General features: G+C 47.2%; 1 protein-coding gene across 3 annotated transcripts in view; it reads left to right on the forward strand.

Annotated features, from left to right (window-relative positions):
- The window catches only part of LOC143766847 (gastrula zinc finger protein XlCGF66.1-like), an 82726-nt gene extending 65989 nt beyond the window's left edge, over positions 1-16737 (forward strand). Inside the window, exons 2-7 of one of the 3 annotated variants that reach the window (XM_077254833.1) lie at positions 9881-10116; positions 11540-11998; positions 12081-12204; positions 12288-12385; positions 12584-12674; positions 16077-16737. In XM_077254833.1, the coding sequence (XP_077110948.1) occupies positions 11744-11998; positions 12081-12204; positions 12288-12385; positions 12584-12674; positions 16077-16678 (1170 nt within the window). In that variant the 5' untranslated portion in view covers positions 9881-10116; positions 11540-11743 and the 3' untranslated portion in view covers positions 16679-16737. Of the gene's footprint in view, positions 1-8595; positions 10117-11539; positions 11999-12080; positions 12205-12287; positions 12386-12583; positions 12675-16076 lie in introns of those variants that run through there. The other 2 variants (XM_077254832.1, XM_077254834.1) reach the window with 2 other exon arrangements.
- The last annotated feature ends 2257 nt before the right edge of the window (positions 16738-18994 follow it).

Raw genomic sequence — 18994 nt, forward strand, 5'->3', positions numbered from 1 at the left:
TGCCCCTGATACCCTAATACTGAGCCTCTGCTGCCGTATGTGTCCCTATTACTGCCCCTGATACCCCAATACTGAGTCGCTGCTGCCGTATGTGTCCCTATTACTGCACCTGATACCCCAATACTGAGCCGCTGCTGCCGTATGTGTCCCTATTACTACACCTGATACCCCAATACTGAGCCGCTGCTGCCGTATGTGTCCCTATTACTGCACCTGATACCCCAATACTGAGCCGCTGCTGCCGTATGTGTCCCTATTACTACACCTGATACCCCAATACTGAGCCACTGCTGCCGTATGTGTCCTTATTACTGCCCCTGATACCCCAATACTGAGCCGCTGCTGCTGTATGTGTCCTTATTACTGCACCTGATACCCCAATACTGAGCCGCTGCTGCCGTATGTGTCCCTATTACTGCCCCTGATACCCCAATACTGAGCCGCTGCTGCCATATGTGACACTATTACTGCACCTGCTACCCCAATACTGAGCCACTGCTGCCGTATGTGTCCCTATTACTGCACCTGATACCCCAATACTGAGCCGCTGCTGCCGTATGTGTCCCTATTACTGCACCTGATACCCCAATACTGAGCCGCTGCTGCCGTATGTGTCCCTATTACAGCACCTGATACCCCAATACTGAGCCACTGCTGCCGTATGTGTCCCTATTACTGCACCTGATGCCCCAATACTGAGCTGCTGCTGCCGTATGTGTCCCTATTACTGCCCCTGATACCCCAATACTGAGCCGCTGCTGCCGTATGTGTCCCTATTACTGCCCCTGATACCCCAATACTGAGCCGCTGCTGCCGTATGTGTCCCTATTACTGCCCCTGATACCCCAATACTGAGCCGCTGCTGCCGTATATGTCCCTATTACTGCCCCTGATACCCCAATACTGAGCCGCTGCTGCCGTATGTGTCCCCATTACTGCACCTGATACCCCAATACTGAGCCGCTGCTGCCGTATGTGTCCCTATTACTGCCCCTGATACCCCAATACTGAGCCGCTGCTGCCGTATGTGTCCCTATTACTGCCTCTGATACCCCAATACTGAGCCGCTGCTGCCGTATGTGTCCCTATTACTGCACCTGATACCCCAATACTGAGCCGCTGCTGCCGTATGTGTCCCTATTACTGCCCCTGATACCCCAATACTGAGCCGCTGCTGCCATATGTGACACTATTACTGCACCTGCTACCCCAATACTGAGCCACTGCTGCCGTATGTGTCCCTATTACTGCACCTGATACCCCAATACTGAGCCGCTGCTGCCGTATGTGTCCCTATTACTGCACCTGATACCCCAATACTGAGCCGCTGCTGCCGTATGTGTCCCTATTACAGCACCTGATACCCCAATACTGAGCCACTGCTGCCGTATGTGTCCCTATTACTGCACCTGATGCCCCAATACTGAGCTGCTGCTGCCGTATGTGTCCCTATTACTGCCCCTGATACCCCAATACTGAGCCGCTGCTGCCGTATGTGTCCCTATTACTGCCCCTGATACCCCAATACTGAGCCGCTGCTGCCGTATGTGTCCCTATTACTGCCCCTGATACCAGAATACTGAGCCGCTGCTGCCGTATATGTCCCTATTACTGCCCCTGATACCCCAATACTGAGCCGCTGCTGCCGTATGTGTCCCCATTACTGCACCTGATACCCCAATACTGAGCCGCTGCTGCCGTATGTGTCCCTATTACTGCCCCTGATACCCCAATACTGAGCCTCTGCTGCTGCCGTATGTGTCCCTATTACTGCACCTGATACCCCAATACTGAGCCGCTGCTGCCGTATGTGTCCCCATTACTGCACCTGATACCCCAATACTGAGCCGCTGCTGCCATGTGTCCCTATTACTGCCTCTGATACCCCAATACTGAGCCGCTGCTGCCATATGTGTCCCTATTACTGCCTCTGATACCCCAATACTGAGTCTCTGCTGCCGTATGTGTCCCTATTACTGCACCTGATACTCCAATACTGAGCCGCTGCTGCCGTATGTGTCCCTATTACTGCACCTGATACCCCAATACTGAGCCGCTGCTGCCGTATGTGTCCCTATTACTGCACCTGATACTCCAATACTGAGCCTCTGCTGCCATATGTGTCCCTATTACTGCACCTGATACCCCAATACTGAGCCTCTGCTGCTGTATGTGTCCCTATTACTGCACCTGATACCCCAATACTGAGCCGCTGCTGCCGTATGTGTCCCTATTACTGCACCTGATACTCCAATACTGAGCCACTGCTGCCATATGTGTCCCTATTACTGCCCCTGATACCCCAATACTGAGCCACTGCTGCCATATGTGTCCCTATTACTGCCCCTGATACCCCAATACTGAGCCTCTGCTGCTGTATGTGTCCCTATTACTGCCCCTGATACCCCAATACTGAGCCGCTGCTGCCGTATGTGATCCTATTACTGCACCTGATACCCCAATACTGAGCCGCTGCTGCTGTATGTGACCCTATTACTGCCCGATACCCCAATACTGAGCCGCTGCTGCAGTATGTGTCCCTATTACTGCACCTGATACCCCAATACTGAGCCTCTGCTGCCGTATGTGTCCCTATTACTGCCCCTGATACCCCAATACTGAGCCTCTGCTGCTGTATGTGTCCCTATTACTGCACCTGATACCCCAATACTGAGCCGCTGCTGCCGTATGTGTCCCTATTACTGCACCTGATACCCCAATACTGAGCCGCTGCTGCCGTATGTGTCCTATTACTGCCCCTGATACTCCAATACTGAGCCTCTGCTGCCGTATGTGTCCTTATTACTGCCCCTGATACCCCAATACTGAGCCGCTGCTGCCGTATGTGTCCCTATTACTGCACCTGATACCCCAATACTGAGCCGCTGCTGCCGTATGTGTCCCTATTACTGCACCTGATACCCCAATACTGAGCCGCTGCTGCCGTATGTGTCCCTATTACTGCACCTGATACCCCAATACTGAGCCTCTGCTGCCATATGTGTCCCTATTACTGCACCCGATACCCCAATACTGAGCCTCTGCTGCCATATGTGTCCCTATTACTGCACCCAATACCCCAATACTGAGCCGCTGCTGCCGTATGTGTCCCTATTACTGCACCTGATACCCCAATACTGAGCCGCTGCTGCCATATGTGTCCCTATTACTGCACCTGATACCCCAATACTGAGCCGCTGCTGCCGTATGTGTCCCTATTACTGCCCCTGATACCCCAATACTGAGCCGCTGCTGCCGTATGTGTCCCTATTACTGCCCCTGATACCCCAATACTGAGCCGCTGCTGCCGTATGTGTCCCTATTACTGCCCCTGATACCCCAATACTGAGCCGCTGCTGCCGTATGTGTCCCCATTACTGCACCTGATACCCCAATACTGAGCCGCTGCTGCCATATGTGTCCCTATTACTGCCCCTGATACCCCAATACTGAGCCACTGCTGCTGTATGTGTCCCTATTACTGCACCTGATACCCCAATACTGAGCCACTGCTGCCGTATGTGTCCCTATTACTGCACCTGATACCCCAATACTGAGCCTCTGCTGCCGTATGTGTCCCTATTACTGCCCCTGATACCCCAATACTGAGCCTCTGCTGCCGTATGTGTCCCTATTACTGCCCCTGATACCCCAATACTGAGCCGCTGCTGCCATATGTGTCCCTATTACTGCCCCTGATACCCCAATACTGAGCCGCTGCTGCCGTATATGTCCCTATTACTACACCTGATACCCCAATACTGAGCCGCTGCTGCCATATGTGTCCCTATTACTGCCCCTGATACCCCAATACTGAGCCGCTGCTGCCATATGTGTCCCTATTACTGCACCTGATACCCCAATACTGAGCCGCTGCCGCCGTATGTGTCCCTATTACTGCCCCTGATACCCCAATACTGAGCCGCTGCTGCCATATGTGTCCCTATTACTACACCTGATACCCCAATACTGAGCCGCTGCTGCCATGTGTCCCTATTACTGCCTCTGATACCCCAATACTGAGCCGCTGCTGCCATATGTGTCCCTATTACTGCCTCTGATACCCCAATACTGAGTCTCTGCTGCCGTATGTGTCCCTATTACTGCACCTGATACTCCAATACTGAGCCGCTGCTGCCGTATGTGTCCCTATTACTGCACCTGATACCCCAATACTGAGCCGCTGCTGCCGTATGTGTCCCTATTACTGCACCTGATACTCCAATACTGAGCCTCTGCTGCCATATGTGTCCCTATTACTGCACCTGATACCCCAATACTGAGCCGCTGCTGCCGTATGTGTCCCTATTACTGCACCTGATACTCCAATACTGAGCCACTGCTGCCATATGTGTCCCTATTACTGCCCCTGATACCCCAATACTGAGCCACTGCTGCCATATGTGTCCCTATTACTGCCCCTGATACCCCAATACTGAGCCTCTGCTGCTGTATGTGTCCCTATTACTGCCCCTGATACCCCAATACTGAGCCGCTGCTGCCGTATGTGATCCTATTACTGCACCTGATACCCCAATACTGAGCCGCTGCTGCTGTATGTGACCCTATTACTGCCCCTGATACCCCAATACTGAGCCGCTGCTGCAGTATGTGTCCCTATTACTGCACCTGATACCCCAATACTGAGCCTCTGCTGCCGTATGTGTCCCTATTACTGCCCCTGATACCCCAATACTGAGCCTCTGCTGCTGTATGTGTCCCTATTACTGCACCTGATACCCCAATACTGAGCCGCTGCTGCCGTATGTGTCCCTATTACTGCACCTGATACCCCAATACTGAGCCGCTGCTGCCGTATGTGTCCTATTACTGCCCCTGATACTCCAATACTGAGCCTCTGCTGCCGTATGTGTCCTTATTACTGCCCCTGATACCCCAATACTGAGCCGCTGCTGCCGTATGTGTCCCTATTACTGCACCTGATACCCCAATACTGAGCCGCTGCTGCCGTATGTGTCCCTATTACTGCACCTGATACCCCAATACTGAGCCGCTGCTGCCGTATGTGTCCCTATTACTGCACCTGATACCCCAATACTGAGCCTCTGCTGCCATATGTGTCCCTATTACTGCACCCGATACCCCAATACTGAGCCTCTGCTGCCATATGTGTCCCTATTACTGCACCCAATACCCCAATACTGAGCCGCTGCTGCCGTATGTGTCCCTATTACTGCACCTGATACCCCAATACTGAGCCGCTGCTGCCATATGTGTCCCTATTACTGCACCTGATACCCCAATACTGAGCCGCTGCTGCCGTATGTGTCCCTATTACTGCCCCTGATACCCCAATACTGAGCCGCTGCTGCCGTATGTGTCCCTATTACTGCCCCTGATACCCCAATACTGAGCCGCTGCTGCCGTATGTGTCCCTATTACTGCCCCTGATACCCCAATACTGAGCCGCTGCTGCCGTATGTGTCCCCATTACTGCACCTGATACCCCAATACTGAGCCGCTGCTGCCATATGTGTCCCTATTACTGCCCCTGATACCCCAATACTGAGCCACTGCTGCTGTATGTGTCCCTATTACTGCACCTGATACCCCAATACTGAGCCACTGCTGCCGTATGTGTCCCTATTACTGCACCTGATACCCCAATACTGAGCCTCTGCTGCCGTATGTGTCCCTATTACTGCCCCTGATACCCCAATACTGAGCCTCTGCTGCCGTATGTGTCCCTATTACTGCCCCTGATACCCCAATACTGAGCCGCTGCTGCCATATGTGTCCCTATTACTGCCCCTGATACCCCAATACTGAGCCGCTGCTGCCGTATGTGTCCCTATTACTACACCTGATACCCCAATACTGAGCCGCTGCTGCCATATGTGTCCCTATTACTGCCCCTGATACCCCAATACTGAGCCGCTGCTGCCATATGTGTCCCTATTACTGCACCTGATACCCCAATACTGAGCCGCTGCCGCCGTATGTGTCCCTATTACTGCCCCTGATACCCCAATACTGAGCCGCTGCTGCCATATGTGTCCCTATTACTACACCTGATACCCCAATACTGAGCCGCTGCTGCCATATGTGTCCCTATTACTGCACCTGATACCCCAATAGTGAGCCTCTGCCGTATGTGTCCCTATTACTCCACCTCATACCCCAATACTGAGCCGCTGCTGCCGTATGTGTCCCTATTACTGCCCCTGATACCCCAATACTGAGCCGCTGCTGCCGTATGTGACCCTATTACTGCACCTGTTACCCCAATACTGAGCCGCTGCTGCCATATGTGTCCCTATTACTGCCCCTGATACCCCAATACTGAGCCACTGCTGCCGTATGTGTCCCTATTACTGCCCCCGATACCCCAATACTGAGCCTCTGCTGCCGTATGTGTCCCTATTACTGCACCTGATACCCCAATACTGAGCCGCTGCTGCCGTATGTGTCCCTATTACTGCCCCTGATACCCCAATACTGAGCCGCTGCTGCCGTATGTGACCCTATTACTGCACCTGATATCCCAATACTGAGCCGCTGCTGCCATGTGTCCCTATTACTGCACCTGATACCCCAATACTGAGCCGCTGCTGCCGTATGTGTCCCTATTGCTGCACCTGATACCCCAATACCCAATACTGAGCCTCTGCTGCCATATGTGTCCCTATTACTGCACCTGATACCCCAATACTGAGCCGCTGCTGCCATATGTGTCCCTATTACTGCCCCTGATACCGCAATACTGAGCCTCTGCTGCCGTATGTGTCCCTATTACTGCCCCTGATACCCCAATACTGAGCCGCTGCTGCTGTATGTGTCCTTATTACTGCCCCTGATACCCCAATACTGAGCCGCTGCTGCTGTATGTGTCCCTATTACTGCACCTGATACCCCAATACTGAGCCTCTGCTGCTGTATGTGTCCCTATTACTGCACCTGATACCCCAATACTGAGCCTCTGCTGCCGTATGTGTCCCTATTACTGCCCCTGATACCCCAATACTGAGCCGCTGCTGCCGTATGTGACCCTATTGCTGCACCTGATACCCCAATACTGAGCCGCTGCTGCCGTATGTGTCCCTATTACTGCACCTGATACCCCAATACTGAGCTGCTGCTGCCGTATGTGTCCCTATTACTGCACCTGATACCCAATACTGAGCCACTGCTGCCGTATGTGTCCCTATTACTGCCCCTGATACCCCAATACTGAGCCGCTGCTGCCGTATGTGTCCCTATTACTGCCCCTGATACCCTAATACTGAGCTGCTGCTGCCGTATGTGTCCCTATTACTGCCCCTGCTGTGTGGTTCCCTGTGCCCTCTAAATTCTAAAGCAACCCTCCAGAATATAGTAATGCCATGTGCAAGTGCCCTAGAAAACAGTGCCCATATTTTGCCCCCCAAGAAAGTAATAATTCCCCCTGTGTGCCCCTTTGACAGTCACAGTAACCTGAGTTCCCCTATAACAATAAGTGTCCACATTACATTTTATAATGTTCCTAGTTTTCCCCTGTACAGCTCTCCTATGCAGTATGATGCTCTTATACACAGTATGCCACCTCACTGTATATACTGACCCCTTAGTATCCTCCAAACGGTTTGATAACTCCAACAGTGTAATCTCCACACTGTATGATGGCAATCTAGACAATCCTCAATATAGTATAATGTACTCCCCATAGGCCTCCATATAGTATAATGCACTCCCCATAGGCAGACTCTATTGTATAATGCAGCTCACCATTAGGAAGACTCTATATAGTATAACACACTTTCCATAGGCAGATTCTATATAGTATAATATTCTCCCCATAGGCAGACTCTATAGTATAATGCAGCCCTTAACGGGAACCTGTCACCAGTTTTGGCCTATATAAATTACGGCCATCACCTTTCAGGGCTGATATACAGCATTCTATAATGCTGTATATCTGCCCCCAAGCCGACCTGTAAGAGAAGAAAAAGACCTTTTATTATATTATAATCATTTGTATGGCACGCCAGTCTGAGGGATGTCGCAGGTCAAAGAGCCCCGGCATCTGTGCACTGCAGTACTTTGCTCTGCCCTCGACACGGCAGATAAGTACGCCTGAGCAGGAGCGTGATGCAGAGGAGCCTGTGTGAATGATGCAATAACGCATCATCCACATGAAGCAAGCAGGAGGACGGTGATCATAAGAAGATGGGAGGCGCTGGACCAGGAAGAGCGACACCCCTCGGACCACACCACCCCACAGGTGAGTATAATAAAAGTTATTTTTCTTCTCTTACAGGACGGGTAGGGGGAAGATATACAGCATTATAGAATGCTGTAGATAAGCCCAGAAATGTGAAGCCGTATCTCATTGGCCAAACCTGGTGACAGATTCCCTTTAATATAATGCACCCCCATAGGCCACCTCTATAGTATATTGCAGCCCCAAATATAATGCACCCTCATAGGCAGCCTCTATAGCATATTGCAGCCCCTAATATAATGCACCTCAATAGGCAGCCTTTACAGCATAATGCACCCCCTAATCTAATGCACCCCCATAGGCAGCCTCTATAGCAGTGTTTCCCAACTCCAGTCATCAAGAGCCACCAACAGGTCATGTTTTTAGGATTTCCTTAGTATGGCCCAGGTGATGGAATTGTTGCCTGTCTAGATTATGGAGTTCTCACCTGGGCATTACTAAGGAAATCCTGAAAACATGACCCGTTGGTGGCTCTTGAGGACCGAACTTGGGGAACACTGCTCTATAGCATAATGCAGCCCCTAATGCACCCCCATAGGCAGCCTCTATAGCATAATTCAGCCCCTAATATAATTCACCCCATAGGCAGCCTCTGTAGCATAATGCAGCTTTTACTATAAAGCACCCCCATAGGCAGCCTGTGTAGTATAATGCAGCCCTCATAGGCAGCCTCTTTAGTATAATTCAGCCCCTTATATAATGCACCCCCACAGGCAGCCACTATAGCATAATTCAGCCCCCAATATAATGCACCCCCATAGGCAGCCTCTATAGTATAATGCAGCCCTTATTATAATATACCTGCATACGCAGCCTCTATAGTATAATGCAGCCCTTAATATAATGCATTCCCATAGGCAGTCTCTATAGCATAATGCAGCTTTTACTATAAAGCACCCCCATACGCAGCCTCTGTAGTATAATGCAGCCCCATAGGCAGCCTCTTTAGTATAATTCAGCCCCTTATATAATGCACCCCCATAGGCAGCCTCTATAGCATAATTCAGCCCCTAATATAATGCACCCCCATAGGCAGCCTCTATAGCATAATTCAGCCCCCAATATAATGCACCCCCATAGGCAGCCTCTATAGTATAATGCAGCCCTTAATATAATGCACTCCCATAGGCAGCCTCTATAACATAATGCAACCTTTAATATAATGCACCCCCATAGTCAGCCTCAAGCATAATGCAGCCATTAATATAATGCACCCCCCTAGGCAGCCTCTATAGCATAAAGCATCCCCTAATATAATGCACCCCCATAGGCAGCCTCTAGCATAATTCAGCCCCTAATATAATGCACCCCCATAGGTAGACTCTATAGCATAATGCAGCCCCTAATATAATGCACCCCCAAAGGCAGTCGTTATAGCATAATTCAGCCTCTAATATAATGCACCCCCATAGGCAGCCTCTATAGTATAATGCAGCCCTTAATATAATATACCTGCATACGCAGCCTCTATAGTATAATGCAGCCCTTAATATAATGCATCCCCATAGGCAGCCTGTATAGTATAATGCAATCTTTAAAATAATGCACCCTGTGACACAGTGAACCCTGTTACAGCTAGTGGGCGCTGTGTGTGCGCTTCAGGATGCGCTTGGAGGCACAATTATGATGTTGAATTAGGGACTGGCAATATTGTTGTAGATGTTGTAGGTCCTGAAAGAGGTCAGGTCTGTGTTGGAAGCTCCGGCGAGTGGAGACTTCCTGAAGAGGACGTGGAGAGACTGTGGACCTGGATGGTCGGTGTTGGAAGCTCCTGTGAGTGAAGACTTCCTGGAAGCACCTGGTGATACCATGTACCTGCAGAGCCTGGGATGGCTTCTTTGTTTGCGAATCCAAGACTGACAAGGAGTCAGCTTGTGGAGCAGAGCTCCTGAGAGGTAACCCCAGGTATGGGGAAAGAACTATGTGCACTGACAAAGGTCATTTACTGAACTGCGGCGTCGCCCAGTGACTGGAGAGAGACAGGCTTGACTAGTGAATGCTTTGTAAAGCCATACGTGATGAAGTAATGGACTATGTGTAAGCCGGTGATAAGCAACCTGGCTTAAGGAGGGGTTTATGATGTTTCAATAAACCATATGGACTATTTTGTGTGAAAGAACTGTGCCTGGCTACGTTAATCCGCTGCCAAGCGAGTGTTCCCCAACACAAACAGTAGGCGCAACGCCACAACCCCCATAGGCAGCCTCTATAGTATAATGCAGCCCTTAATATAATGCACCCCCATAGGCAGCCTTTATAGCATAATTCAGCCCCATTAAAAAAAATTAAACCAATACTCCCCTTTCTTCCTGGTTCCTCCACTGCTCTGAGCGCACGCACATCTCCAGACAGCGGGCGCCAGGTAGTGATGTCACCGTAACCCCCTGTCAGTGTCGGTGTTAGTGATATCAGACGCTGAAAGGGGGATAATGGAAGAGGGAGCATAACACTCCTTCTCTCATTATTGTGGTTAGCTCTATCGGAATCTAGCCGATACAGTTGAACTTGCGATGATGGGCGGGGGGCACACTGCTGGCACCAGGCCCCCCCGCCTGCTTAAGGGCCCCATAGCGGCCGGGCAGCAGAGCTGGGAGATCTATTGTCCCTGCACTGCCGCAGAATGTAACTGTATGGGCACACTGTGCACGCCGATACAGTTACAGTAGCATAGCTTCGGGTGTGCCCCCTCAGAGCACAGGGCCCGGGGCGACCACCCCCCTCTGCCCCCCCGGTAGCTACACTGCTGCATAACAGCTGTGGACAGGTTGGGGCTTAGCTGGATCCCAAGCCCACATTAGATCCATTCAAACAACTGCAGGATGAGAGGACAGAAGCCCAAAGAAGTTCTCACAAAATGCAATTATTTCTCTCCTAATTCCAGCACAATAATGTAGATACTAGTGATGAGTGAGCCGCTCTCCACTACTCGATCAGGCATCGGGAACTCGGACAAGCTTGTTACTGGAGCCGTAGTAGAAGATGAAGATGTCGTCCTCATCCTGAAGTAGTTATTTCTCATGTCGCGTGTAATGAATATCTCCTGCAGTATTACTAATGCCGATTCCAGGGTCGGTAAATGAGACGAGAATTAGTGTTATGGAAGATGAGTCTATGAGGAACGTATTCAGCTGCCGACTCCGAGGAGGAAACTGCTTGTTGTCTGTGGCCTAAATATATAGGATTTATTAGTAGATGTAAAGAAGGAAACTAAATACTGTAAAATAATAAATCTCCTCATATGTTTCCTTTATTATCTCCAGTATTTGTATTATTACACAGGATTTTTATGATGTTACATCGGCTCATCTTCTCATTCAGGTCTCTACAATATCGGATCCTCCCAGTGAAGATCTTCTACAAAAGAGAATTTTCCTGATTTACCCATCACAGATGGATATGGACAGAGAAAAGATGGCGGAGAGGATATTACACCTCACCCTAGAGATCCTCTTCCGGCTTACTGGAGAGTTGAGAGATTCTGATGACGTCACATTACATCATTCTTATCTATGGGAATAACAGATGGACAGAACTGGAGAGGTGAGGACTCTGGAAATGTCTGTAGTGAGATTTATTAATGCGTCTCTCCATTACCAGGATTACACAGTGGTGAAGAAGACCTCTAGTGATCGCTGTCAGGACCCTGTGTCTGAGGGATGCGGAAAACCCCTGAACCCAATCACGGGACCTCCACCTCACCCCCTGATCCATGAGGACATCAATGACCAGAAGATCCTAGAACTCATCTACAAGATGATTGAGCTGCTGACTGGAGAGGTGACACTGCTGGGAATGCTGGGACATAAAACAGTAACGCTATGAAGGGATCGGGGGATGACGGTATCATTGTATGTGTCAGGTTCCTATAAGGTGTCAGGATGTCTCCGTCTATTTCTCCATGGAGGAGTGGGAGTATTTAAAAGGACACAGAGATCTGTACAAGAACGTCATAATGGAGGTTCCCCAGCCCCTCACATCTCCAGGTAATAGACAGGACTAAATACACACGGCCTATAATTATCTGTATGTAAAGAATGAATTCACCCCCTGTATGTGTTTCCTCCAGATCTATCCAGTAAGAGGACAACACCAGAGAGATGTCCCCGTCCTCTTCTTCCACAGGACTATAAACAAGAAGATCCCAATGTTCCTCAGGATCATCAGGTAGATGGAGAGAAGGTGTCAGGAGATCTCCCCTATGATGTGTAGACGCCGGTGAAGGTCTTGTGCTCAGTCTTGTTTTATCCACCAGTATTATATGTTTTATACTTGTGTAATGAGAACGGTGGAGATGGCAGGATTACAGCTGATCATAGATGGGACTTCTCCATCTGTCTGTGACTTTTACAATATTTGTTTCAGGGTGAAGATCTGACCCATATTAATACTACAGAGACATATATGAGGGGGGATGAGAGGTGTAAAGAGGAGATTCCTACATATGACTACTCAGGTGAGTGGTAACCATTAAATACAGAGAAGTCACAGATTCTTCTGAGACATCGGCTGTGGCTGCTTTATCGGTGGTATAGTCCGGCCGTATTACCATGATCACCATTTTGCCTTTAGACCACAACCCTTTTCTATATAAGTTACAACCTGGAGGATCCACAAACCCCCCAGGATTAGAAGACGCTGACCGTTTCTTGCCAAGATCTGTAAATCACAAAGTCAAACAGCGTACGTAGAATGTGCTGATAAGAACAGAAATCGGAGAATAATGATGCTGTTGGCTTCCTAGAACCCTGAGATCTTATCGGATGAATCTCCCTTCTCTCCCTTGTGTGCTGCTGAATGTGATCATATGGTCCCTACAAGACCAGGTCCAGTCTTTCTGATCAAACTTCACTTTTATGATCGACAACATTAAATGTGCAGTGAGGCCGGGACCCGTAGAAGCACTGGCTCACACACTCCTTCATCTGTTCTCCTGGCCATGATGCTTTATACGTTGTGTAGCATGGCTAAAGGGTGTGTAGTCGATGGGAGGTATGTGCCACATAAGTGCCTTGTTGCTGTAATGTAGCCCGGAGTATTTCTTTGTTGTATATTACCATGTATATATGTGTGTTCAGGACCTGTGGTGATGTCAGACCACATGGCTAATCATGTGATGGGTTACTGGGTATGGTTAGCTCTATATTAGACAGGCTAATGCTTAACACAGGGGGATATGTGTGGAGGAGCTAGCCTCCAGTGTATTAAGGCTCCAGCACTGAGCCTGAAGGAATGGACACTTGTTTTTTCCTTTTTGCCTGAGTTAAAGGCTATTTGTTTTCCTGTTTATGCTAAACTGGTTTATGAAGCAATAAACCTTTGAACTTTTGTTGGAACCTGCCTCCTAAGTGTCAGCCGTCGCACCTGAGTGAGTGAAATCCCTACAGTTGAAATAAAGCAAGATTTTTAAGGATCGGTGAGTGCTATCCGTCCTTACTACTTTTTGCTTACTCATTGTTGATAATGCCTATAATATTGTGGCTATTGTAAGGCTTAGAAAAAAAAAATTAACATCCAGCAAAATGACACCGGTGGCGCCTGTCCAGTTGCATCTATCTCTTACTTATAGGTGCTACTGCGCAGGTGGCGCCACAGCCGGTGACATTTTTCTGGCCACAATATTTTAGGCATTATCAACACTATTATATGCATTATGTAAAAATGGGGGGCAGGTCATTGAATGATCAGTGACCTGCCATAAGCCAATACAGATGAATATGTAATCAGGGCACCATATAAAGCCCCGCCCACAGCCCCACCCCAAAGCACGAGAATCTCATTAACTGAAAACTATGAATACAGATTAAGCAACAACCACAAGACGAATTTAATCTACCAAGGTATCATTGTTAATCAGTATAATGGCGCCGACCTGACACTGTCTGTAGGTTACTGTGCACAATCCTGCTGACAGGTTCCCTATAAGACATCTCCGCTCTGCACTATTATACACAGTTCTCTTTCAAATGTGTAATATTTCTTCTTGAAACTCATCTGACAGAAAATATTGACCCTTACAGTAGTTTAGATTGTGAATAGTGAAGAGCGAGTAAGCTCTTTACTCCAGTTCCTCCGAGCACGCTCGGGTGGTCTCCAAGTATTTGGGAGTGCTCGGAGATTTAATTTATGTCGATGCAACTGCATGATTTGTGGCTGCTAGACATCTTGAATCCCCAATACTCGGAGACCACCCGAGCATGCTCAGAGAAACTCAAGTAACGAGCATACTCGCTCATCACTAATTGTGAAGTCACCGAGCCCCATACTCAATTACCCTAGAGAGGTTTCACCACTAGTAACTGATTTATTACTGATGATGTCTGTTGAATTTGATGATTTCAGTAGATGTTATTGTCTATAGTCACAGTTTTCAACTACAGTAGTGTCCAGAATCCTCTGATTTAACCTCTTCTTGCAGCCAGTTTTGTGTTCCTAATCAGGCTCCATTTTCAAAATCTGACGTGTGTCACTTTATGTGGTGATAACTTTGGAATTATTCACAAAGGATAATGGAAAACAAATGGATCTTACAAATTATATTCCAAATTCGCACAATACCCTATATACGGTTGTACATTACTGTCTGGGAGCATGGCAGTGTTCAGAAGGGAAGGAGCGCCATTTAGCTGTTTGAATGCAGATCTAGCTGGAATAGTTTGCAGACACAATGTATTGGGAGCACTGTTCATGGTCACCTGGCATCTCAAAAGATCTCCACTATGAACATGCTTAGCACTATCTTCTCTGCTTTCCATATCCCAAGTATTGCCTTGATCATTGCCCTTTAACACCATTACATGGATCTGGACTTACACTGGGACCCCTAGGCTTGGACCATGGTGTTACCTGCTATTCTGTGGTGTTAGATGTCAAGAAGAATAGTCAGGCAGCTGAGCCAGAACCAGAAGGACAGAATACAGAATCAGAAGACACGAGTAGTCAGTAAACAGTCCATGGTCACATCAGAAAACAAAAACACAAGCCGCAAGCTGAGCACAGATAACGGGACCAGTGGAGAACAACGCTGTATCTGGCAAATTGCGGCAATATGCTTTGAGCTTTAGTAGGGTATGGTACTTTCCAATTGGCTGAAGTATGGAGCACATTACTCCAGCTGGACAGCGGGAACAGATCCCAGATGAGATTGGACACAGAAATGACAGAAAACCAGAATAGTCAAAGTCCCCATAAAGTGATTCCATTTTATAAATGAATTCATTGAGTGTTATAATCTATAGGAGGAGTGCATATTTTGACTCCACAGCCACTTTCCATAAATTAACAGGCAGTGGATGTTGAAGAGCGAAAATTACACATTTGCCATTTTATTACCCAACACATAGTGCCCAGATTGTGCTCCAGGAGACACACACACCATAAATTAAGTGGGTTATTCTCACTATATAATATTGCTAAATACAGGGATCCTAAATGTTGTTTGAGCACACTGCAAGACTCAGAAGTGAGAGCGGATTTTACTGGATTGGTTTAGAGAAACCGTATTGGTTTTCAACAGCCTTTGAGCCACTAATAGTGTGGACACCTCTGTTTTTCCATTGACAGATGATGGACCTGAGAGGAGACTTGTTTTTTTGTGAGATGACAATTGGTATTACTTTGCCTACATAACATTGGTTTCTTTTTATTCGATATTTGGGAGGCAGAATGAACAAACAGTTTAACACCACACACTACTGGCTCACCCAATAAAGTTTTCTATTAGACTGAACTGTCATTGTCTTGGTAAATAATTAAATTCTATTACACAGCTTGCCATTTTTATGGAAAGTAGAAATGTTCAAAAATATGAAACTCAAGGATATTTTATTAACAAAATAATTGTTTTTTGTCTTAGCAGATGACTGTACCAGGAGATCAGAGGGACAGCTGACATCTTCAATTTTTAAATCGGATGATCTTGAGATCCTACACGATACAACTGAAGTGAATGCTATTACTCCAGATATATCATCATCCATTCACAGCAAAGATCTGTCATCTGGTCCTATGAAACAGGTCCCATCTTCTGATTCATTATCGACTACAAAGGAAAACCAAATTCACAACAGAGGCATTAAAAAACAAACTTCTTCTAAAGCAAATAAGTCATTTTCATGTTCAGAATGTGGGAAATACTTTACACAGAAATCACATTTTGTTATCCACCAGAGGACTCACACAGGGGAGAAGCCTTTTACCTGTTCAGAATGTGGCAAAAATTTTAATCTTAACTTAAGTTTGGTATGTCACCAGAGGACTCACACAGGGGAGACGCCTTTTTCCTGTTCAGAATGTGAGAAATGTTTTAAACAGAAATCAGAGCTTGTTATTCACCAGAGAACTCACACAGGGGAGAAGCCTTTTTCATGTTCAGAATGTGGGAAATATTTTAATCGGAAAAAGCGTCTTGTTAGACATCAGAGCAGTCACACAGGGGAGAAGCTATTTTCATTTTCTTAATGTGGAAAATATTTTACTTGGAAATCAGCTGTTAATAAACATCAGAGCCGTCAAATAGAGAGGCCTTTTTCATTTTCTTAATGTGGGAATCGATTTATCCAAATTGGATCTTCTTAAAGGGGTTGTCTCTTGTCATTCCTCATGTTTGATGAGAAAAGGAAAAACTAAACTTATTAATTCCAATTGTAAAACTATACCCATAATTTATCCCCTGAAGGTTAGTCAGAAGGTGACTAATAGAAAAAACATGTACCCCACATTTCAGTATAGAGGGTGAGGTGAGGTACACACACTCGCTCTCCAAGCCTCTCATTTCTATGGGATTTGTTGTCCTCACAAAGGTAACTCATCAGGAGACTTTATTTAATATTGACCTAAAATCATGTATCATGTTATGCGAACCAGTCAGAAAACTAGCTACATATAGGCAGATCCCAGACCTCAAACTAGATACTTCATAAGTTTATAAGCCACTGCAGTGGCGGTCAGTCAGGAATAGGATGTATGTGAAGGTACAGTATAATTCTTGTGTTTTTTCTCTTATAGGGACTGCCCTAGTTTGGTATTGTAACAGCTGTTAATTAGTAGTGCAGACAGGTTGTCCTAAACTAAACTCAATTTTCAGGTGTCCCAATATATACCACTCAGGGAACACTTACCTGCCACAGAGATCATTAGCAGCTTCTAACTAATGGCCATGCTGCGGTCTGTCAGGGAATAAGTGCAATATCATTATAAAGACTAGGGATGTGTGCAACCATAATGTCTGGGAGATCTGTGCAATTATTTAGTATGAATATGGAAATGATATCTGGAAGTTAAGTGTTCACTGAGCGGTATATACTGTATTTTCACATACTATCTATTCCTGACACTTATAAACTTACGAAGTACCGTATTTTTCGGACTATAAAACGCACCAGACTATAAGGCGCACCCAGGTTTTAGAGGTGAAAAATAGGGAAAAAAATATTTGAAGCAAAAAAATGTGGTAAAATATTTAATAACATAACTAACATACTAGTATATTATAACACTATTATGGTGTTATTATATATAATAGTATGTTATGTTGGAAGCTGCGGGACCAGTGTGGAATCTGTGAAGTACTATATGAAGATGCTGGGGGGTGAGTATAAGAATGGGGGCACAGGGCTTATATTGAAAGCACCACTCCAGCACTGCAAAATAACACTGGAGTGCTGCTTTAAAATCCCATGGGAGAACTATAACTCCCAGCATGTCCTGCAGATCCTATGACATGCTGGGAGTTATAGTTCACCAAAGGAGTGGCAGAGTGCTTTATTGTGTTTTGTAAAGACTAACCTCTTAATTGTGGCAGCCAGCCACACTGTGGTGAGGTAAAAGCATCCCATGACTGCACACACAGAGCCCTCCCTGCCTCTCCACAGCACAGGTTATAAGAGGAAGCCTGCAGATTCTCGTGGGGAGTCTGAAGGACCTGTGATGATGTCAAGAAGAGGGAGGGCTCTGAGCTGCCATGTGATGCTCCAGCCCGCCCACTTCTGCCCTCACACAGGTCCTCTTGTGCACAGCACTCAGCGTCCAGCCTAGGCAGGTATGCAGCGATCTCCTCTCCCCTGGCCCCTGCTGCTGCTGCCTCCTCCCCCGGACACACAGATCTCCCCAGCTGCTGCGGGAATCCAGCTCTGGGGAAACCAAGTGTATCCCTGCTTAAGTGGAGTATTCATTTGCTGCTCCCAGCTCACCGCTGAGCTGATAGGTGGGCGGGAAGCAGCTAATGAATATTCACTGCACTTAATCATCGGGACCACATGGTTTCCCCAGTGCTGATTCCGGGCAGCAGGGACATTTTTCTGCCTCCTGAAGTGGGATAACAGTGCGATCCCACTCGCTGCTGCCCCCTCCCCACATGCTACATCCCTACCATAAGACGCACCCACAATTTCCTCCCAAAGTTGGAGGAAAAAAAGTACATCTTATGGTTGGAAAAATACGGTATATATCAAAAACATATTCTAATATGGTGGGTGCCATAAAAGAAGAGAAGTGATAAGGAGTACAATTAAAAACTGTGTATTTGCACAGTTACAGTATGTATAAGCGCAAGAGACAGTTATTATATAAATATGTTCAAATGTACTGTATTCCCTAAGAGAGAAAGGCAGATGAAGGTATGCCCAGCAAGGCAAGATTTGTTGCTAATAAAACTGGGGAGTGGTGCAACCACTACACTACCTATATACAGCCTGAAAAGTAAGAGGAGGGAAGAAAATGCACTGTAATATATCAATTACCTGCTGTGTAGTTGATAATATAGCAGGTCCGTGCGCT

The sequence above is a fragment of the Ranitomeya variabilis genome, chromosome 4 (genome assembly GCF_051348905.1).
Source record: "Ranitomeya variabilis isolate aRanVar5 chromosome 4, aRanVar5.hap1, whole genome shotgun sequence".
In the NCBI taxonomy this organism is placed as follows: domain Eukaryota; kingdom Metazoa; phylum Chordata; class Amphibia; order Anura; family Dendrobatidae; genus Ranitomeya; species Ranitomeya variabilis.